The 22978-nt window shown below is 43.7% G+C and overlaps 1 protein-coding gene and 1 non-coding gene across 9 annotated transcripts in view; one reads left to right on the forward strand and one right to left on the reverse strand.

The window, feature by feature from the left end:
- The window catches only part of LOC126412823 (AT-rich interactive domain-containing protein 2-like), a 323653-nt gene that overhangs the window by 69676 nt on the left and 230999 nt on the right, over positions 1-22978 (forward strand). For all 8 annotated transcript variants that reach the window (XM_050082643.1, XM_050082642.1, XM_050082640.1 and 5 more), the window contains exon 3: positions 11143-11240. In XM_050082643.1, the coding sequence (XP_049938600.1) occupies positions 11143-11240 (98 nt within the window). The remainder of the gene's footprint in view (positions 1-11142; positions 11241-22978) is intronic.
- On the reverse strand, positions 14729-14812 carry Trnas-gga (transfer RNA serine (anticodon GGA)). The gene is given in 2 exon segments: positions 14729-14763; positions 14773-14812. It is a non-coding gene; the product is annotated as a tRNA-Ser (tRNA).

Raw genomic sequence — 22978 nt, forward strand, 5'->3', positions numbered from 1 at the left:
CAGCAAATTTCTGTTGTGCTTACCGGTTCTGGGAGATTCAACAAAATTCAACGTCGCTTTCCAGTGAGGATACAGTTTTTTTTTAGCCTGTGATAGAGCTTTATAGAGCTTTCGACATTATAAAAAGGATACTAGGGAAACAGGGCAGATGGTTCACTATGCATGACGCCAAAAAAGTTATTCTTACAAAATTTTCTTGTTAGGGATGATGTTACTGCTCGAAGTCGTGGTGGAAGGCGTTGAACAGAAAGAAAAGAATTCATGGAGAAACCCAACATTTTGTCTTTGATGATACAGAAAGAGTTGTATGACGGCTTCAGCGGCGGTCAATGGACTGATTAGGCACACTTCTCTCGTGCACTTGCAACGAGATCCACTGGCTGCGCCAGAAGAGGTAGCCTTTTCTATCAGGACAGGTTCCAATTAAGACCAATACAATCAAGGACGTGGCAGAATTTCAAAACATTGTCAGTTTGGCGAACTCGTATCATTCTTTCTGCCAAGAAATTTTGAAGTGGGCTCTAAAGAACGACGGTCAAAACTACGAATGAATGGGCCATCAAACATTATTGTTTTAGAATGATGCATTAGTATTGTGAAATGTAGAACTGCGCGTGTTATATGCAAACAAGATAATGTTAATGTGAGTTTAAAAAAAGTGTGCCATTTTAGTATCTTTCACATCGTTTTTTAAAGCATGGGTTTCTAGCTTTTAATTATTAATTACTTTACCCGAACATAACATTAGAGATACCATCTCTGTTTGGAAAAACACATTTCCATCATATAACAGCGCCAATAAAGATGCCAGTATGAAGTTACTGTAAATTGAAACAGTTTTTCTCAGCACTCTCTCTCTCTCTCGTGTGTGTGTGTGTGTGTGTGTGTGTGTGTGTGTGTGTGTCTGTGTCTGTGTCTGTGTCTGTGTGTGTGTGTGTGTTGTTTTTTGACTAAGTAATTGTTAGATCTATAAGAAAAGATATTTAAAGTATTTGGGCAGCAGAAAAGTTTTGAAACAGTTATTTGGAGACCACTGTACCGCATCTTTGTGGTGTTCGTTAGCAAGTGAGCGATAAGGTAGCGGATACGGAGCGGCGGGGGACAGATAACAAGCGTGGTTTGTTTGGAAGGGAGTTGCAGGGGAGAGACGACAGCGTATTGCCGGCGGAAGTACTCTTCCTTGGCATCGAGCCCGTGAGAGAGCATCTGAAATACTTAGGTCGCTTCAAGCAAGGTCACGCTGGCCGCGGAGGCGGCGCCGTGACGTCATCCACAAAGGTTACGTAACTGTGCTGTCACAGCTTGGCCCCCGCGAGCGCGAGGCCGCTTCTAAGTTGAAGGCAACGTGCGCCTAGTTGCGACGGCCGGCGATGATGACAAAGTCTGTTGGTTCTGCATCTTTCATAGTTGTCTACGTGAATGGGAGGCAGTGATAGAAGTGATGATGAAATGCGAGCACAACAGCCATTTCGTTGTCATGCTCCAGTTGATACAGTGTTTTGCGAGCAACTAAAGAAGCCTATGCATGTTATTCAACTTCATGTTCTTGCTGATTGTATTCGCTGATTGTATACATCGGCAAGTGTATTGGAAATCATTGTGCTTACTGCGGAGAGGGAGGGAGGGAGGAAACGAATAGGGGCGAAGAGAGTAATATTTGTCAGATTTTTGAGCGTGTTAAAAATTTTCTCATTTTATCAGTATTTCACCATGTAGCTGGTTAAGAAAGAAACCGAAAAGATAATCCTGCAAATGCTCTTGTCTGTCTCTGTTCGTTTGATAGAAAAAGATCCCAAATAAATATTGCCGTATGAAGGCACATAGGAGCAGGGTCAACAGTGAGGCATTAAGGGTTTTGAGTTTTAGTTGCGTCTATACAGTCACACTATGAACAGTAGTGCCGAACTGACGCAAATGTGAAACGCTACTGCGAATCTGTGATCAGAAACATTTTCTTTTTGTCGATTGGTGGTGGTAAAATGTTGCCGGAATTTGTGTGTCTGAGTAGTAACTTTTACGTTTTGCATATGTATGTATAAATGGATTTACGACAGTGCTTTGACCCCAGTACAGCAGGTCATTATACTCGTATGTTATGTGGACTGGAAGACTCAGAAATGTGGTGACGTCCTCCTTGAGAATTTGTCTTGTATAAACCCCGTAGCACTAATTTTTGTGTAATGTTTGCATTGTTACTGTTTGCATTGTTATTTATTTTGTTCCTGATTTATAGTATACTCAGATATTACTATAGTTACTTTTTATTTTCTTATCGAAAATTAATAATTATTTCAGTGTTTCACTATTTAAGTATTGTTTAAATAGACTAACCCATCAAAAGTATCCGTACACCAATTAGTGAACATTAATACGGGATGTGTACGCCCTTCACCTTTATGACGGCTTGAAATCTGCCAGACACACTTTCAGTGGGGTGTCTGAATGTCTTTGAAGAAATCGCAGCCTATTCTTCCTCGAGACCCGAAACCAGAGCGGTAATGATGTTAGATGCTGGGCCTGGAGCGAAGTCGATGTTCCATCATGTCCCACAAGTGTTCCATTGGGTTCAGGCCTGTACTTTGGAGAGGCCACTCCACTTCAGGGATATTGTTGTCCACAAACTATTGCCTCACAGATGTTGCTTTATGACATGATGTATTGTCATGCTGATACAATTAATCATCGTCTCCAAACCGTTCATCTACTGTATGCAGTACACAGTACTATAAAATGTGTTTGTAATCTTCCTTATAAAGCGTTTGCTTAAGCGCAGTTCGGTACCACACCCAACAACGAGAATCATCCCCTTACCGTAACGTCACCTCTTCTGTACTTCGCTGTTGGCGTTACACGTGATGGCAGGTAACGTTCTCCAGGCGTGATTCATCACTCCAAATAACTCCTTTCCACTCATCCACTCTCCAGCAGCGTCGCTCTTTTTGCATCCCATTCCTTTTAACTCCCTACACACAATCGTTGTGCTATCTGGACTGATGTAACACTTTGTAACTCTTGAGTGATCCGCTGATTTCATGCAATTTATTATAACCACTCTTAATAATGCTCGATGGTTTCTGGCCGTCTTCAGTACATGATGTCTACCTGGTCTTCGTTCAGCTGAGATCGTTCCTTCGCGTTGCCACTTCACATTCACATCGCTCAACAGTCGACTCGGGCAGCTTTAGAAGGGCTGAAGAGTCCCTGGTTGATTTGTCACTCCCATGACATTCAATGACTAGTCTACGTTGGAAGTCACCGAGCTCGCCGGCATTCATTCTGATGTTACCGCTTCTTTACTGTAGGGAGAATCAATACAAAAACACCATAAACAAACTCACCACAAAATAAGAATGAAAGAAAACCCAAGAGGTTAACCCACAATCACAGAAAACAAAATGTTTGACAGAGTTTTTTTACACTCATTACAACACAATGCTCGACAGAGCACCATAATCACGTCTCAGTATTCAAAGTTAACGATTCATAGATTATAAATCGTGAAATAAATAAGATGTTGTAACGATAGAGCATGTCAGGGTACATAATTAAATGTGAATTTCCGTGAAACAGTGTGTACAGTAACGTTTAGAGGAAAGGAAACTCGACCAGCAGACCAGAGTAAACAAAACAAAATGATCACTTAGGTATGGGAATATTTGATCGTCATACTTCTAGTGATCCATTCACAGTGTTCTAGTAGCCATATTTTTAAGTGTGATTAAATTTTCAAAAGAGTCATCAAATAACTAACTTTAACGCCCTCTTCCGTCTCCGCGAAAGCGAAAGCTTGTAGTTTAGTAACATAAAAAGTTATCTCCAAAGCAATTTACTATAACAACAAGTGCTCGTGTTGAAAATGATATGTTCCACGTGGAAACAACGTTGAACAGCGAAGTGATATTTAGGGGGAAAGAAATGTGAGTGGGTAATATCGTGGAACTCGTGCAGGTAGTGGAACTCCGGTGCTTTTAAAGTAAAAGCGAAATAGCAATGGCTACATTATCAGCGAAACGATTTTAGGTTTAAAAAATTAAGTTTTGTCTAAACAGTCCCAGAAATTAGGTATTGTCGTTCAAACATGTACGCAATTTGATAAAAAGCAATGTGGGCTACCGTTTCTTTCTGTACAGAAAATATTACTCAGAAATGACATTACTGACACCATTCATTGCAGTGAAAATGTACCGTGTATTGAAAACTTCTTTTCATAATGAAATGTAGAGACATTGCAATTAAACTGCAATATTATGGAAATTTAGGTCCGCCTATTATGCAAATAACTTGTTATTTGAAATTTTCAAACATGTTTTACCACCCCTTTGTGCTGTCATCAGTGGTTACTCTAACACAATTCTGTAAAATGCAGACTATTTTTGTTATGAAACCAGACCTAAAAATCTTTTATGTTTCTGTGATTCCTCGCCGTATTTTATCGAATGTTTGGATCTGTAGGTTGTTCTTTTCCATTATTGTCTGGCTTGCTGTCTGCGCTGAACAAAAGTACGTTTACAGATTTGTGAACTCGGCAAACAAACTCAAAATAACGTCATTCCGTTATATCTACAATAATGTAAATTATGTCCAGTGAAACCCAGCATTCTAGAAAATGGGTAATAATCACTACTTGGAAGAGCAGTTGAACGGAATGGACAGTGTCTTGAAAGGAGGGTATAAGATGAACATCAACAAAACCAAAACGAGGATAATGGAATGTCGTCGAATTAAGTGATGCTGAGGGAATTAGATTGGGAAATGAGACACTTAAAGTAGTAAAGGAGTTTTGCTATTTGGGGAGCAAAATAACTGATGACGGACGAAGTAGAGAGGATATAAAATGTAGACTGGCAATGGCAAGGAAAGCGTTTCTGAAGAAGAGAAATTTGTTAACATCGAGTATAGATTTAAGTGCCAGGAACTCATTTCTGAAAGTATTTGTATGGAGTGTAGCCATGAATGGAAGTGAAACATGGACGATAAATAGTTTGGACAAGAAGAGAATAGAAGATTTCGAAATGTGGTGCTACAAAAGAATGCTGAAGATTAGATGGGTAGATCAGATAACTAATGAGGGGGTATTGAATAGGATTGGGGAGGAGTTTGTGACTAGAAGAAGGGATCGGTTGGTAGGACACATTCTGAGGCATCAAAGGATCACAAATTTAGTATTGGAGGGCAGAGTGGAGGGTAAAAATCGTAAAGGGAGACCAAGAGATGAATACTCTAAACAGATTCAGAAGGATGTAGGTTGCAGTACGTACTGGGAGATGAAGAAGCTTACACAGGATAGAGTAGCATGGAGAGCTGCATCAAACCAGTCTCAGGACTGAAGACCACAACAACAACAACAACAACAACAATAATCACTACAGACATTTCATAACATTAGTTATTACTTCAAGCTCAGTCAATTTACACTCTAATACGACAGAAAGACGCTGTGTTCAAAACAGCTTTCATAATAGGTGGACCTAAGTTCCCATAATTTTTTCGACAAACACGGCTGGCTGCTATTTGGGGCTACCAAAAGGGCCCAGAAATAGCAGTTGTAATGAGCATCACGGGCAGCGAACAGTTGCACTCGATGTCAGGTGCGCGGCGGGTTTCAAGTGTATTATACGGTAGCGCCGAGTGGCACGCGTCTGCCGCTTGATGTAGTGAGTGATGCAGAGTAGTGTTGGCTGCGCTGCGCTGAGTGAGCTGGGCGCTTTCCCGCCGCGCAGCCAGCCAGCCAGCCAGCCAGCCAGCCAGCAGCCGCCGCCGCCCAGACTTGGCAACAGTGACGGCCGAGTAACCTTACACCGCGCCCGCGCGCTGCGGAGCCGGCGCGCCGCGCTGGGGCGCTCCACATGGTGACACGGCTGCAGCGTCTGGGGGAACCAGTGTCGGAAGCCAATTTAGAAAGCATCCCGGTGACTGGAAGTATTGGTCACCAGCTAGCGCGAGCTGGACAGTGCCTTGTAAATTACTATTCTGAGCAGTAAGGCTAGATGACAGTACCGTCCTTCTTGTCATTGTTGGATTGGCGGCGCGCGAGTTGGCCGATCAGTTGGCGCTACCAACTTGCAACAGCTCGTCTGAGCTTACGTTTATGTTGCAGCTGCTATAAACGATTGTAGCGTCGACGGTAATGGCGACTAAAAGTAAAGTGTGGCTCTTACCTTTTATGAGACGTTCATGACGGAACTTTGATAACAGCGTAGAGCTGATTACTGAACAGTGTGGCTATTTTGTACGATTTCAATTTACAATTGCTGAAAAAGAAAGCTACGTGCATTTGGCAATGCGTTAATCTTGGAAGGAAGCCACACTGCGTTACTATATACAGGGTGTTACAAAAAGGTACGGCCAAACTTTCAGGAAACATTCCTCACACACAACGAAAGAAAATATGTTATGTGGACATGTGTCCGGAAACGCTTACTTTCCATGTTAGAGCTCATTTTATTACTTCTCTTCAAATCACATTAATCATGGAATGAAACACACAACAAGAGAACGTACCAGCGTGACTTCAAACACTTTGTTACAGAAAATGTTCAAAATGTCCTTCGTTAGCGAGGATACATGCATCCACCCTTCGTCGAATGGAATCCCTGATGCGCTGATGCAGGCCTGGAGAATGGCGTATTGTATCACAGCCGTCCACAATACGAGCACGAAGAGTCTCTACATTTGGTACCGGTGTTGCGTAGACAAGAGCTTTCAAATGCCCCCATACATGAAAGTCAAGGCGGTTGAGGTCAGGAGAGCGTGGAGGCCATGGAATTCGTCCGCCTCTACCAATCCATCGGTCACCGAATCTGTTGTTGAGAAGCGTACGAACACTTCGACTGATACGTGCAGGAGCTCCTTCGTACATGAACCACATGTTGTGTCGTACTTGTAAAGGCACTGTTCTAGCAGCACAGGTAGAGTATCACGTATGAAATCGTGATAAGTGCTCCATTGAGCGTAGGTGGACGAAACTAAAATGAGCTCTAACATGGAAATTAAGCGTTTCCGGACACATGTCCACATAACATCTTTTCCATATTTGTGTGTGAGGAATGTTTCCTGAAAGTTTGGCCGTACCTTTTTGTAACACCCTGTATATTCTATGAATTAAAGAGAAAAAGATGCATGTTCTTTACATAATTCCAGTTCCTTTTCAGACGCTTGTCTACCAGTCATTTAGAATGTTATAGTTTTCTTTTCGTCATAGAGTTACAACTGTAGCGAAAATAGTAAGAAAATAACTATAGATAAAAGAGAATATTTTCAATCGCCGTACGTAGTTAGCAAACTCAGTGAAACTGATATTTATCGGTTCCAATATAAATTCGTGTTACTTATTACAATTATTACTTTACCTGTTACTTATTGCAATTTACTTTAACAATTGTTACTGTGAAAATAAACCATTTTAGTTATGTGCTGTTTCCACATTTGCCGGCCGGTGTGGCCGAGGGGTTCTAGGCGCTACAGTCTGGAACTGAGCGACCGCAACGGTCGCAGGTTCGAATCCCGCCTTGGGCATGGAAGCGTGTGGTGTCCTTAATGGCTTTAAGCACTATGGGACTTAACTTCTAAGGTCATCAGTCCCCTAGAACTTAGAACTACTTAAACCTAACTAACCTAAGGACATCACACACATCCATGCCCGAGGCAGGATTCGAACCTGCGACCGTAGCGGTCACGCAGCTCGAGACTGTAGCGCCTAGAACCGCTCGGCCAATCTAGTCGGCAACTGTCACTGCCTTCACTACTTTGGCCAAAACGGTGATAGATTTTGTATTTCTGGTTCTACAATGCGAACCTCGCAAGTGTTTCACCATTCACAGTTTCGACACTTACACTCGATACTAGCGAAGAAAACTCGAGCAGGGATTATCAACACTCCTGTTAATTCCAGCTCCAACATTTTTAGTTTCGAGCATTGGGCTGTGGGGGACCCTATGAGCAAATAAGCTCGTATATTGTTTAATGACTACCAAATTATTTTTCTATCATAATCTCGGGTATCGACTCATCCAATTTAATAGATCAGCAGTAGCATTACCCAGAGTTTTACATTAATTCTGTATAAAGGGTTTCTCCGGGACTTTAAATATGCGTGTTGCTCCTGCATGTTTTCTGATTCATCTGTCCGCCTATCATCAGATCGTCGTCTCCGACATTTCTTATTTCTTGGAATCCAGCAAAGAATTTCCACTGACGAGGTACCATTGAATCGCTTGCTTTCATGTCTTACCAAAAACAGTTTCATTATTGGAAATCTTCCACTTACACAATTTCTTGATTTCTTTTTCTTTTTTCACTGACTTTGTAACTCGCTTCTGAATTGTTTATTGAGAAAGCCTAAAATTTCGAATGGTTTTCTTGTTACATATCCAGATTCGTAATATACTTTGATTGTCACATTTCAGACGAATTGAAGGCTTATTTAATTTAAGGAGAACACTGCGGGCCATTTTTATTCCTTTGTTTATTTTGCTACCCATCCAGTGGCAGAAATCAATGCGTGTCATCAGTAATAAATTTTAATACCAAATAAACAGTTTGATTTCAGTGAACAGAGGAAGTTTTTTTGTATAGTGAAGGTCGAAACAAAGACCAATTTCTTGGCTCCGGTGAAGATACCACATTAAAAACAAATTTTGATAAAATAAAACTGCCACTATTTTAGCGAAATTTCGGCGGCCAGTAACCAAGACTATGGTAAGGACTATCATTAGAATGCAGACTCCATTCATACAATTCACAGATGGGGAAGTAAGGCTTCAGACTGGGGTAGCAGTGGAAACAAAAGCAAGGAACCAAATTAATTTAAGAGCATGACTTACGATGTCTATTGACCAAAACAAATATGTAATTGCTTGCCGCACATCTTGCTAGACGTGGCATAAATAAAATATGTAAACACACATGCAGACGAAGAATTTAGTTTTTAACGACAAATATATTTTAAATATTCAAAATTTAGAAATAGTATCTTTGTGACAGAATATATCATTTCGGCTACCCTGACATGTGATGGCGTCAGAGGGGGGAAAACCACTATCCTTTGAAACTGTTCTCGCCACAAGTCTAGGGTGAATCGCGAGCTGTAAAACGTCGACCAAGGACTAGTTAACATGAAGACGGTGCTATCCACTCCATGCACTGATAATATTCTAACACGAGACAACCCATATTTGGCCAAGCACTTTGTTGATCTATATGACGAACACGCCAGTTATTGTGTTACAACCAAGTTTTTTTTTTTTTTGGGAGATTCACGGTCGTTTTTAAAGTAAATGTTAGAGATATACGAGAGGAAGCCAAAAAGTAAAGGGACTTTTGATAAAAAGAATATTTATTCTGATAGGAGAAAACTGAAATATACGTTATTTTTCTACATAACGTCCCTGCACTTTGAATGAACTTTGTCCAGCGTTTCACAAATTTTTTTTGATTCCATCGGAAAAAAGTTTTTTGGTTGCACCTGTTACCAATTTTGCACCGCATCAGTGACTTCTGCATCGGTTGCAAATCTGAGCGCTTCCTTCATTGGTCAAACATATGGAAATCGCTCGGAGCCAGGTCTGAACTGCATGGCGGATGTTCCAGCAATTCGAATCCCACCTCCTTTATTGTTTCGGCCGTCCGTTTGGCAAAATATGGCAGAGTGTTATCTGCTACAGGGTGATACCTTTTCGCAGCTTCCTGCGACGTTTGGCACTAATTGCAGGTTTCAGCTTAGCTCCCAACACATCCCAATAGTTCTCACTGTCCACAATTTCGCCTTTTGGGGTAAAATGAGCGGCTACCACACCTCCCAAGAGCCAGAACATTGTTAGCATAATCTTATCAGCTGATGGCTGAAGTTTAAATTTAGCTTCTGGTCGTGATTGGTGTTTTTCAAACCATGCTCGCAGCCATACGGATTCATGAAGATGTACCCACTTTTCTTCTACAGTAACGATTTGCTGTAAAAATCCATCTCCCTCGCGGTGGTAAACGGGCCAAATGTTTACGAGAGATATCCATCCTTCGCGTCTTATGCTCCGCTGACAATTCTGTCAGTACCCATTTTCCGAATATTTAACCTGTCGTCTAAGATGTAATACGCTGAATCGTGACTAATAGTAAATTATTAGCAAATTCTTCCGCTGTGATTCGTCTGTTTTCCATCACCATACCCTCAACGACTTCCAAATTGTGGTCAGTTGTTGACGTCGATGCCCTGCACGAGCTTTCCTCGTCACAGAGAGAAGTTCTTCCCTGTTTGAAGTGCCCTATCCGTTCGTAGATCATACTTCGCGATAAACAGCTGTTATCATACTGCGCTTGCATTCGATAATGCAGGCTTAACACCTTTCACGAACAAATAGCAAATCACATCCCTAATTTACTCCTTGGTGCAGATCGACAATGGAGTTGCAATGTTTCGCGGTCTGCTACAATACAACGACTAACGTGGGAATAAGAGTGACACGTTGTATAGAACTGTTGCAGAAGACAGTAACTTAGCCCTGGATGTTACGAAGCCCAACGGCGAGAAATTGCAGAATTCCCTTACTTTTTGACTCTTCGTTCCAACTATTCCTATAAACTGGCGTAGTTCTAAAGTAACATTCCTTCCCGTAGTAGAGAAGTGAATGCAAAAGACGAGTCATCCGTTCACAAATGCAGAGTAACAAATTCAGACTTCAGCGACCACCTAACTTACTATCCTGCATGCTCTGGCGCAATCGTTCCAAAAGTTGGACAGATAGAAGATGAGTACGTCTGGTAAAATCTTAGACACATTTGTTATACCTTGTGGTGCAGAACTCGTCGATAAAGAGAAGAGTCGTACTAATTTGCAGTGGTACACTTCAGCTGCATACTAACCCTTCTCGTTCGGCGATCGTTGACCAGGTGCCACACAGCACTGGTCTCCTGCCCGACCATCGAGATCAGGTTTCCCTCAATAGCATAAAGCAAATGCCTTGATAGTTCCATTGAAAAGTCCAGGGCCGATTTCTTTCTGCGTAGTTGCCCAATACGAGATTGTGCTCACTCTCTGATAACCCGATTCAGTTGAGAACTTGATAGTTACTGGTGTGGTACTGACTGCTGACGCTCCATAACATCGCATTTTTTTTATTTTCATGTGACACCATTTTCTTATGTTCACAGGTGAACAGCCGTTCAGAATGGGAGACTCTGCTGGAACAGTTTGCACTTCCGAAACAATGTGTGAACAGTGGCGTTGCTCTCAAGCAGATCTACCTGAGGTAAGGAAAGCGGCTCGGTTAGGCTATACATTAGTGAGTGTAAAACTCTAACACAAAAGAACGTAATTTATTGGCTCAAAACGTATCGAAATGTATCACTCGAGGCAGCAGAAGAGGGAGGATAATATTGAACAACTGTGGGTAGAGGGTATCTTCGAAATTTCGCGTCACGACGTGTGTGTTTAAAGAGAAAATACATTCCTCTTTTAATGGAGGTTACACTGTTTATTTGTTGCTTTTTCACCTCCCTCGGTGGTAGGGAGGGGGTGATGAGTAAAGGTTTCTTGAAGGAAAAGTGTGCTCTGTCTCAGAAATAGAGGTGGGACGTTTCTTCGGTGCACAGAGCAGTGTAAGTTGTAGCGTTTTGTAAAACAGGATATGAGAGTGAGTTAACAAGTATGGAACATACAGGCCGACAATGGTTTCGCGCCACTCGCATTGTCTTGATGCGTTACTTGAGATTAATTCAGTGTCTCTGGTAAACTCAGAGCTCCGTACACTAATCCCGATTTTGGTGGCAAATAATTCGGATCAAATATCTTGCTTAGCTCGTAGTACTCATAGTTTTATGAAATGAAATGTATGAGGTATTAGGTATGGTGTATTAGAATATTATAATCAGTAGTAGCTAACAGCAACCGCCTTGCTGGATGAAGGTTATTAAGACGGTAAAAGCAACATAGATAACAGAATATCTGTTCTTTCAGACTGGAAAGATGTTTTGTGAGCAGGTGGTGCAGTTGTGGTTAGAAGCGACGCTTCGGGGCTTTCATATTAACACATCGTCGTGAAAATTCTCAGCAGCTCACAGTGGAAGGAACGGTTCACCCGTAGCACACGAGGATAAAGCAAAAGAATCTCGTGTTGGTTTCCAGACCACCTTCATTTGTCAATTGCCAATAGGCGTAGTACGGGTGTTACTCAAGAGTGTACTTTATTATCTGCCACGCGCAGCTTCTGTTATCCTATGACTTAGTAGATTCGTGTAAGTCTCCATGGCTCAACTCCCAAGAGATAAGAACTGAGAAAATAAACAGTGGTGATACTTACCTTCCGTTGAAGATAATTCTTTCTCGATAGAGCTATCAGCAGCGTAAAAAGCACAGACAACGTCGTGAGAGTTCAACATCTCCTGAAGTAGAGACTGATCGGTCTTGGACTGTAACGGTCTTGGACTGTAATCGTAAGAACGAAATGTTTCCCGGGAAGCGAATAATTTTCTTGATATAAAATACTTCCCGTGTATATTGTTAATATCACAGCTGCTAGGATAATACCACGTGACATGTAAATGTAGCAAAGCTCTGAACGAAGAGTAAGAAGACAGACGTCAAAGTAGATTGCCTAGAAAAAAGGTAATTCATTTTCTCCTAGATATTTAACATTATCATCTTTTACATAAATTGTATCAAGCCGCTACACACGTTCATTGGGTTAATGGCGACTGAGGCTGTTAGCGAGAACAACATGCTAAAGGTAATAAGGCGACCATGATGTCCCTTAAAATTTTTTACTTGTCCTTGAATCCCAGCCATGCTAAGTTGTCGATATGGGAGGGACGCGTGACGAGCTTCCAGGTGTGGGTGAATGGAACAGAAATAGCAGGCGAAGGGTCATTCATGTAGATTAGATTGAGCAGCGAAAAGACGAAGATATTGAAGCTTCTAACAGCGGCACCACTATGTGTGAAAAATTGAGGGCGGCACCGAAAAGACTGCTCGGGAAAAGACTCGATAAGTAGCCGTTGTTTCCAAAGGTCTTTGATAGTAGTGTGTTGCCCTCGTGTCGTGATAACGTAATCGGCACCGATAAATCGTGTTGCATAACGACCGTTAACCGACAAGCACTAGCGCAAGCGCCGTGCTTCAGTAAACCAGTGCAGCGTCATCTTCGGCGTTCCCGAGTAGACTGTGACACCGATTCCTGCTGCTGTTCTGCAAGTTCAGTGTTCACACCCAAAGCGTCAGTGTAGTATTCATATATCCGTCATTCGAATACCTTCCTGCGAGTTTCGGTTTACTGGTGGTCATCATCGATCAGATTTTACGGGCAGTGCACAGGCATCTGTGAGACTGTGAAAGGTCTCAAGCAGTATGCACGATGAAGGACGCTCAGCTGTCTGAGCAGCGGAAATTTATACGAGAAGCTTATCTGTGCCAGAATTATGGGCGTCTTTTATAGCACTATTACCCATCGGGATTAATGTTCGTTCTGTGTATTGTAGATTTGTCTTTTGAGACGTGTTGTTTACATAGTAGTTAAACCACCGTCCAGATCTGCATTACCAAAGGAACAAGACCAATACACCGTAATGTTATTTATTAGTTTCGTAAGTGATCTGATATGTGGAGTGAAACATTGAAAAAACGTAGAACTTGCTAATTTCGTTGAACAAGGAACGAGTGAATTTTCATTTAGCTTTAAGCCAGCCCATTACTGAGAAATGTACACTAACTACATTTTACCCTACGTCAACATCTGCTTAGAATTGCACGTTGACATTACAACGAAGTTATTTCATCAAAGTTAACGACATGTGTTGAAGATTAGATACCAACAGTCTTTTTAGCAGACGACGAAGTCTGCCATTTACAGCTGACATGGAAACAGTGACATTAGGGTTTTAAGACTATGGAAAAACGTTAACACCACGTGGAGTGTCTAATGAGAAATATCTAGAAAGAAGAAGATCCGCTCCTCGTGATTGATTTGGACATGGCAGATTAATTTGCAGAGCAGTTGTAGGAGGAATGTAAGAATGGTTCAAATGGCTCTGAGCACTATGGGACTTAACTTCTAAGGTCATCAGCCCCCTAGAACTTGTTGTTGTTGTTGTGGTCTTCAGTCCTGAGACTGGTTTGATGCAGCTCTCCATGCTACTCTATTCTGTGCAAGCTTCTTCATCTCCCAGTACTTACTGCAACCTACATCCTTCTGAATCTGCTTAGTGTATTCATCTCTTGGTCTCCCTCTACGATTTTTACCCTCCACGCTGCCCTCCAATGATAAATATGTGATCCCTCGATGTCTCAGAACATGTCCTACCAACCGGTCCCTTCTTCTTGTCAAGTTGTGCCACAAACTCCTCTTCTCCCCAATCCTATTCAATACCTCCTCATTAGTTATGTGATCTACCCATCTAATCTTCAGCATTCTTCTGTAGCACCACATTTCGAAAGCTTCTATTCTCTTCTTGTCCAAACTATTTATCGTCCATGTTTCACTTCCATACATGGCTACACTCCATACAAATACTTTCAAAAACGACTTCCTGACACTTAAATTTATACTCGATGTTAACAAATTTCTCTTCTTCATAAACGCTTTCTTTGCCATTGCCACTCTACATTTTATATCCTCTCTACTTCGACCATCATCAGTTATTTTGCTCCCCAAATAGCAAAACTCCTTTACTACTTTAAGTGTCTCATTTCCTAGAACTTAGAACTACTTAAACCTAACTAACCTAAGAACATGAAACACATCCTTGCCCGAGGCAGGATTCGAACCTGCGACCGTAGCTGTCGCGCGGTTCCAGACTGTAGCGCCTAGAACCACTCGGCCACCCGGGCTGGTGAATGTAAGAAATCTGCATAATATTTATCATAGAGACGACGAATAATTATTATATGCACAAGGTGTACGATATGCCCATTAATGTCGGAAATCGCCGTATCGTTTAGCGCAGAATTGAAACTTCAGACAATATCATTCCTCCTCCTATCCTCCTCCTCCTTATTCAGTGCAACGAGTCATTGAGATGGGACTGGTGCAGATAAGATAGACACTACTTACTTGTGCCATTGAATAGCTTCGATAATTGGCGTTACCAGCAGGCTGTGTCGTTTAAAAGAGCTACGAGAAGAAACCATAAAACTGTCACCAAAATTGCCGTTTCGGCTAAACTTGGGTAAAACTGAATATCCCCGTCATGGTTCATTGTACTTCTTATTAACCTGATTGGGTTCTGCCGCTCATAAACGAGGGCTTTAAGTAGCGTCACTGAAGAATTAAATATTAACTGCATAAGAATAGTGATGCGTCGTGTTTCCTGGTTTATAAAAGACGAAAACAAACAAACCAGATGATAATTCAATGTCTGCTTTCGCGTCTAGGGAAGAAGTTGAACGCGTGTGTGAGGCGCACAATAGGACATACACTATACCTAAAGGCAACCACAGACCACGTGGGGCGCACAATAGGAAATACAGTATACCTAAAAGCAATCATAGATCTGACCTCTTTGGGGATGACCACATTGAAATTAGTATCAGTAACCACGAGGCAGTTGTAGCAACAATGTTTACCAAAGAACAAAGGGAAATTACAATAATTAGAAAGATTTATCTGTTCAGCAAAATAGAAAAGGGAGGAGTAGTGTCGTATAAGGGACTTGAAACTTTAGCTCTGGACAGGACCATCTAGAGGAACTAGGGCTCAAGTTCTAAAGAATTGTGAACCAAAACATTGGATAGATATGCACCCAATAGATCAGTTTTTGTTGCGGAGGTATCGTCTATGGTATACAGTCGCTGTAAAGAAACTGTTAAAAGAAACACAGACTACTGCATAATAGGCGTAAAACAAAGCATAGGGCTATAGACAGGTAAGTGCTGAATTAAACGCGTTTGGCTGTCAAGAGGGCAATGCGTGAAGCCTCCAGCTACTGTGATATCAGAATATTGTCGCAAGATCTCTCGCAAAACCCAAATAAATTATTGGCGTATGTAAAGGGTGTTAGTGACATGAAAGGTAGCGTCCACTGACTAGTGAATGAGACAGGAGCTGAAATTTAGGGCAGCATAATAAAATCAGAAGTGCGTAATTCCATTTTCAAATGTTCTTTTGGCAAGGAAAGTCCAGGAGTGATGCCACAGTTTAATTGTACTACCACTCCAAAGATGAGTGATGTAGATATTAGTGTCAGTTTCGTTGAGAAACAACTGAAATCATTAAAACTGTATAAACCTCCTTTGCACCACCATCTACTGAAGATTACTCGAACAAAAAACTCCCCCCTACGGGTCCGGGGGTTAGAATAGTCCGGCGGTAATCCTGTCTGTCGTAAGAGGCAACTAAAAGGAGTCTCAAACGTTTCGGCCCTTATGTGATAGTCCCCTCTCGGGTTTGACCATCGTATTTCAAAATTATTCCGAAGAGCGAGGCGATTGGCGAAGGGCGCCTTACTTGGTGTATTGTGTCCATTGTGCATTGAGACCTTTAGCCAGCTTATTCGTCGCTGCATTGCAGTCCTGCCCGCTCTCCATCTCTTGGGCACAGACACATTCCTGGGTGCGATTTTCACCATTCACTGTGCAGTGTCGCTTTCTGCACTGACGACGACCATGGACAACTTGTCACCTAATATCCAGCACGGTAGCCAGTCCGTTGTGGTGGTGCCGACATGTACCCTGTTGGTTGTAGCCCCCTGACAACACAGGGATCGCTCTGCTGATGCCTGCGCCGTTAACTCCCCACGTATGCCTATCCCTCTGGGGCATCGGGACTCCCGGCAATGGCCATCCTGCCAGGTGGCTCTTGCTGTGGCTGGATGGCGCCCGTGGAGAGGGCCCTTGGTCGGAGTGGGTGGCATCAGGGCAGATGACCCGCAATGAAGCGGAGTCTGTCATCTGTCGCTGGTCCTCAACCAGCAGTCTCAAAGCGAGGAACATCAGTTCAATGCCAGGAAATATGATCCGAACTCGTTCCCCTCCCTGGCTACACCGTGGGAGGAACGTCAGGCTAAAGAACGGCATGAGCCATATTCGCCCCGAATCTTAGTTTGTACGCATTCTGGTGGGTAATCTTTCGCCGCCATGAAGCCTCAGTTCTTTGTCGAACATTTAGAAGACAAGTAAGGGGAGGTGGACGGTTTGTCGAAGATGCGTTCTGGGTCTGTCCTAATTTAGACAGCATCATCTGCTCAGTCGAGGGCGCTCCTCGCCTGCGACCACCCGGGTGATGTTCCTGTCTCCATAACGCCCCATAAGAGTCTCAACATGGTCCAGTCTTATCTTTCACAAAGAACTCCTTATGCAGTCCGGTGACGAGTTGCGCGCCAACCTCGAGCGACGAGGTGTTCACTTCGTCCGGCGTGTATACAGGGACCCAAAGGACAATAGGGTTGCCATCAGTGCCTTCATCTTGGCTTTCGAGGGAGACACCTTACCCGAAAAGGTCAAGGTGATGGTGTACCGGTGCGATGTCCAGCCATACATCCCTCTCCCTATGCGGTGTTTCAAGTGCTGCAAGTTTGGACATGTGTCTTCCAACTGTAATTCCAGCCTTATAGGCCAAGATTGTGGACGTCCTTCTCATCCTGACGCTCTACCCTCTTGGTGTTCTACCCTCCAAGACCCCACACAGTGTACAGGTGGAAGTTAGCCAGTGGCTCTTTGTCCTTACATGATGCTGCTTAAGGGAAGCCCTCCCAGCAAGCTCTGAAAGAGCAGCGGGAACACAAACCGAAAACGAAGGAAAAGAAGCAACTCGCTCCACTGAAAGAGTGGTCCCCACACCACCACCACCCACCAGTTCCGCCTCTGAGGACGAGGTGGAGGTTCTAGTGTCCCCTGACGACCTAGCTCTCGCCAATGCCTCTAATAAAATGTTCGTAGCCGTTAGCCCTCCACTAATGGCAGCAGCTGACCCTAGGGAGTAACATGCATTCTCCATCTCTTCATGCCTTTACAGAACAAAGAAAACGTTATCCTCCAGTTGAATTGCGGCGGTTTTTTCCACCACTTGGCTGAACTAAGACAGATTTTGAGCTCAACATCTACTCTCTGTATTGCCCTCCAAGAAACCTGGTTCCCAGCAACGCGGATACCTGCCCTTTGTGGCTATCGGGGGTTTTATAAAAATCGGACTGACTGTAGCAGGGCGTCAGGTGGCTTATGTCTGTATGTCCTTACCTCTGTTTACTCTGAATCAGTGCCTCTTCACACAGCTTTAGAGGCTGTTCCTGTGAGGATAAGGACAATATTGGATATTATCGTCTGTAATGTCTATCTTCCTCCAGATGGTAAAGTACCTTTTAATGAATTGGCTGCTCTGATTTCCCAACTCCCTCCACCATTCCTACTGCTCGGGGACTTCAACGCCCATAACCCCTTGTGGGGTGGCGCCATGATTACTGGCTGGGGTAGAGATGTCGAGAATCTTCTCACTTCAGTGTGGCTCATGGAACTTATTCGGCCATTTTCCTCGTGCTTTGCAGCCCAGGACTTTCACCATCCGTCCAGAGGGGGCCTCCGCCATTGGTGTTGCGGAACACCGACTATAGGGAGCCATTCGGAATGCTCAGTCATGGGCTCTCGCCCACGGGTTTCACTTCTCTGCCGGCAAGACCTGCGTTTTGCACTTCTGTCGGCGACGGACAGTCCATCCTGACCTTGCACTTTTTCTTGATGGCCATCCAGTACGCCGGCCGCGGTGGCCGAGTGGTTGTAGGCGCTTCAGTCCGGAACCGTGCGACTGCTACGGTCGCAGATTCAAATGCTGCCTCGGACATGGATGTGTGTGATGACCTTAGTCTTGTTTAGGTTCAAGTAGTTCTAAGTTCTTTGGGACTGATGACCTCAGACGTTAAGTCTCATAGTGCTCAGAGCCATTTTGAACCATCCACTATGGGTAGTCGAAACGTATCGCTTTTTAGGACTGTTTTTTGACGCCCAGCTAACATGGTTCCCCGACATTCGTCAGCTTAAGCGAAAGTGCTGGCGGCATCTTAACGCCCTCAGCTGCCTAAGCAACACCAATTGGGGGTGGGGGCAGCAGATCCCACTAAGTTGCTGGGCTCTACAAAGTCATAATTCAGTCACGACTTGACGATGGGAGTGTAGCGTATGGTTCATCAGCGCCCTCAGCATTGAAGTTGCTTGATCCTGTGTACCACTGCGGGGTCCGTCTAGCAACGGGCGCTTTTCGAACGAGTCCAGTGGCCAGTCCACTAGTGGAGGCTGGAGTCGCTCCATTGCACACCAGGCGCCGCCAACTGCTCGCCCACTATGCAACTTACATCCATAGCTCGCCTCAGCATCTGTTCCCGAACACAGTGGTTCTTATCCTGGAACGGCGACCTTAGTCAGGGATAACGATCGCTGTACGTGTCTGTTCCCTGTTGTTTGAACTCGAGTCATTTCATTTACAGCATTTCGTGCGTGTCCATACACATACGTCTCCGTGGTGTATGCCTCGGCCGAAACTACGGCTGGGCTTTTCCCAGTTCCATGGGGACTCCGTTCCTCCTGAGGCACTCCGCAGTCACTTTTTATCGATCTTTGATGCGTCCCATGGTTCTGAAGTCATCTATACCGACGGCTCGTTGGTTGATGGTTGCGTAGGCTTTGCCTATGCTCACTCGGCGCATATCGAACAGCGCTCCTTGCCGGCTGGCTTCGGTGTATTCACTGCCGAGCTGGTGGCCATCTCTCGTGACCTTGAGCATATTCGTTCTCGCCTCGGTGTGTCCTGCCTGTTCTGCAGTGATTCGATGAGTGGTTTACAGGCCATTGATCAGTGCTACCCACGCAATCTTCTGGTAGCAACTATCCAGGAGTCGGTTTATGCCCTCGAACGATCTGGTCGATCAGTAGTCTTTGTATTGACCCCAGGGCATGTTGGAATCCTGGGAAATGAGCTCGTTGACAGACTGCCCAAACAGACCACTCGTAAGCCGCTACTGGACTTTGGTGTACCCGAACCTGTTCTCCGATCGGTGTTTCGCCGCAAAGTTCTCTGGATTTGGGATGCTGAAGGCGCAGCTTAGTTACGCCCAATAAACTCCGCGCTATCAAGGAGCACACAACTGAGTGGAAGTCTTCTCTGCGGGCTTCTCGCAGGGACTCTGTGGTCCTCTGCCGCCTTCGCATCGGCCACACTTGGCTGACTCATGGCATCTTCTCCGGCTTGAGGCCCCACCACGTTGTCGGTGCGCATCCCGTTTGACAGTGGTCCACCTTTTGGTGGACTGCCCACATCTAGCCGCTCTAAGACGGAATTTTAATTTCCTTGACTCCCTTCCTTCGATTTTAGGAGACGATGCCTCCACGGCTGACTTGGTTTTACATTTTCTACGTGACGCTGGTTTTTATTCTTCGGTTTAAGTTTTTGTTCCTGCACTTGGTCTCCCTGTGCTGTCTACCCTAGTAGTTTTAGGTTAGAGATTTTAATGTGTGTTTAGAGTGGCTGGCTCATCCTCCTTTATCCTCGTGATCAGTCAGCCCAGGACATTTGGTCTACTGTTTTAAGCTCTTCTGCCTTTTTCTTGTATGTCTGTGCTTTTCTTTTCTGCTGTTGTACCTAGTGTGTTCAGCTTTGTTTTTTGTTAGTTTTTTTTGTCTTTTTTCCACCTTGAACTTCTGTGGTGTGTCCTGTTTGTTTTCCGTTTTATCTCGTGGATTTAGTTCAATGGAACAAGGGAGCGATGACACGTGGTTTGGTCCCCTTAAACATCAAACAAACCAACCAACCAACCAACAAAAAACTATGCCCATTCGTTAAAAGAAAGCTTGGGTCACACCCGACTGCAAGAAGGGTAGCAAAGTGATACACAAAATTAGCTTCCAATATCCTTGGCGTCTATTTTTCGTAGAATCTTAGAACATATTCTGAGCTCAAATATAATGCCAACCAGCACAGATTCCGAAAACATCGATCGTGTAATACCCAAACTCGCGCTTTTCTCACAAGACATCTTGGAAGCAGTAGATCAAGGCAGTCAGCCAGATGCAGTGTAGACTTCTGAAAGGCGTTTCACTCACTACCGTGCGTAGGCTAGTTATCGAAAGTACAATCATATGGAGCCTCAAGCGAGATTTGTAACTGGATTAATGGTTTCTCGGTGGGGACGACGCAGTATCTTATGTTGTATGTAGAGTCATCTACAGATGTAAAAGTAACTTCGGGTGTACCTGTGGGAAGTGTGTTGGGTCCCTTGCTGTTCATGTGGTGTATGAATGAGCTTGCTCAACAAACTCACATTTTTCGTAGATGATGCAGTTATCTATAGTGAATTACTGTTTGAAACAAACTACATAAATATTCAGTCAGATCTTGATAACAATTGAAAGTGGCACAGAGATGGGCAACTTGCTTTAAATGTTCAGAAATATCTAGCTGGACTTTCCTCAAAACGTAAAAAAAATGCGTAATATCCTAAGGTCGTAATACCAATGAGTCGCATTTGGGGTCGGTCAACTAGTACTGTTACGTGGGTGTAACAATTTGTAGGGGAATGAAGTGCAGCGATCACTTAGGCTCAGTCGTGGATGAAGCGGGTGGCAGACTGCAGTTTGCTTGTGAAATCCGCCCTAGAATATTGCTCAAGTGTGTTGGATTCGTACCAAATGGGACTAACAGGTGCCATTAAACGGATACAAAGAAAAGCAGTACGAATGGTCACAGGTTTTTCATCTCATGGTATAGTGTCACGAGGATGCTGAAAGAACCGCGCTGGCGGACGCTTGAAGATAGACGCGAGCTATCCCGGGAAAACCAAATTGAAAAGTGATGAATCTAGGAATACACTGCAACCTCCTACGTTTCGCTCCCATAGTGACCACGAAGACAAGATTAATTACAGCACGCAGAGAGGCATTGAAGCAATTATTCTCCACGTGTTCCATACGCGAATGGAACAGGAAAAAGCTCTAATAAACGGTACAATTTTACAATTAAGAGACGAAGTATACGATTAGGGTTGCAAGAATTACCGAGGACTGCGCCCTCAGATGCCATGGATTGAATATCACTTCAAATTGCCACACTACAATGGCTGAACGAGCTGGGAAGAGACAACGTGTATTAAATTTTAAGGCGGAGGCGTTTTATTACGGCAGCTCGTGGTCTTCAGTTTTTGTGAATGTTAAATTAGTTCATTCATTGGTTTTGCTATGCTGGAGAGGCCAAGTGGGAACAGTAGAGAATTCTGTCACCATGTGGTAATATTTTGAGTTGGAACTACATCCCACTTCCATGGATGCTAAAGATTCATTTACTAAGTGAGAGAACCAAAGTTAATGAGTGAGAGGCAAAACGTACATAGATTGCGTAGCGATTTTCTGTGTTACCTATCGACGTCAGACGATAGACTCGCGTTCTAGAGGGTTGTGGTTCAGATCTTTATCCGGCCATCCAGGGTTAGGTTTTCCGTGGTTTCCCAGAATCACTTAAAGCAAATGCCGGAATGTTGTTTCTTCTTTTAAATTTTATTGTTTTCAAAAAGAACGGCTGAGTTCCTTCTCTATAACTCCCTAGTCCTAGCTCTTGCTTCATCTCCAATATCCTAGTAGTCGGTAGGACGTTAAAACCCCGATCTTCCTTCGTTCCTTTTTGATGTTCACAATAGTCGAAGATTCTGCTAAACGTAACCCTGATATCATCTTTACTTCCTGGATATACTCACTTACAAATTCAGGCCAGTTTCCTTACGGATTAGAGTTCTGTGTTATGCTTAAGTGAATTAGCGAGTGGTGTTTAACTCAGGCTGTTTGCACCACGTCAGAGGATCGATGAGAGGTTTATCCCTAGAGTCGGCCGCGGTGGTCTCGTGGTTCTAGGCGCTCAGTCCGAAACCGCGCGACTGCTACGGTCGCAGGTTCGAATCCTGCCTCCGGCATGGATGTGTGTGATGTCCTTAGGTTAGTTAGGTTTAAGTAGTTCTAAGTTCTAGGGGACTGATGACCACAGATGTTAAGTCCCATAGTGCTCAGAGCCATTTGAACCATTTTTTTTTA

This window comes from Schistocerca serialis, chromosome 7, assembly GCF_023864345.2.
Source record: "Schistocerca serialis cubense isolate TAMUIC-IGC-003099 chromosome 7, iqSchSeri2.2, whole genome shotgun sequence".
In the NCBI taxonomy this organism is placed as follows: domain Eukaryota; kingdom Metazoa; phylum Arthropoda; class Insecta; order Orthoptera; family Acrididae; genus Schistocerca; species Schistocerca serialis.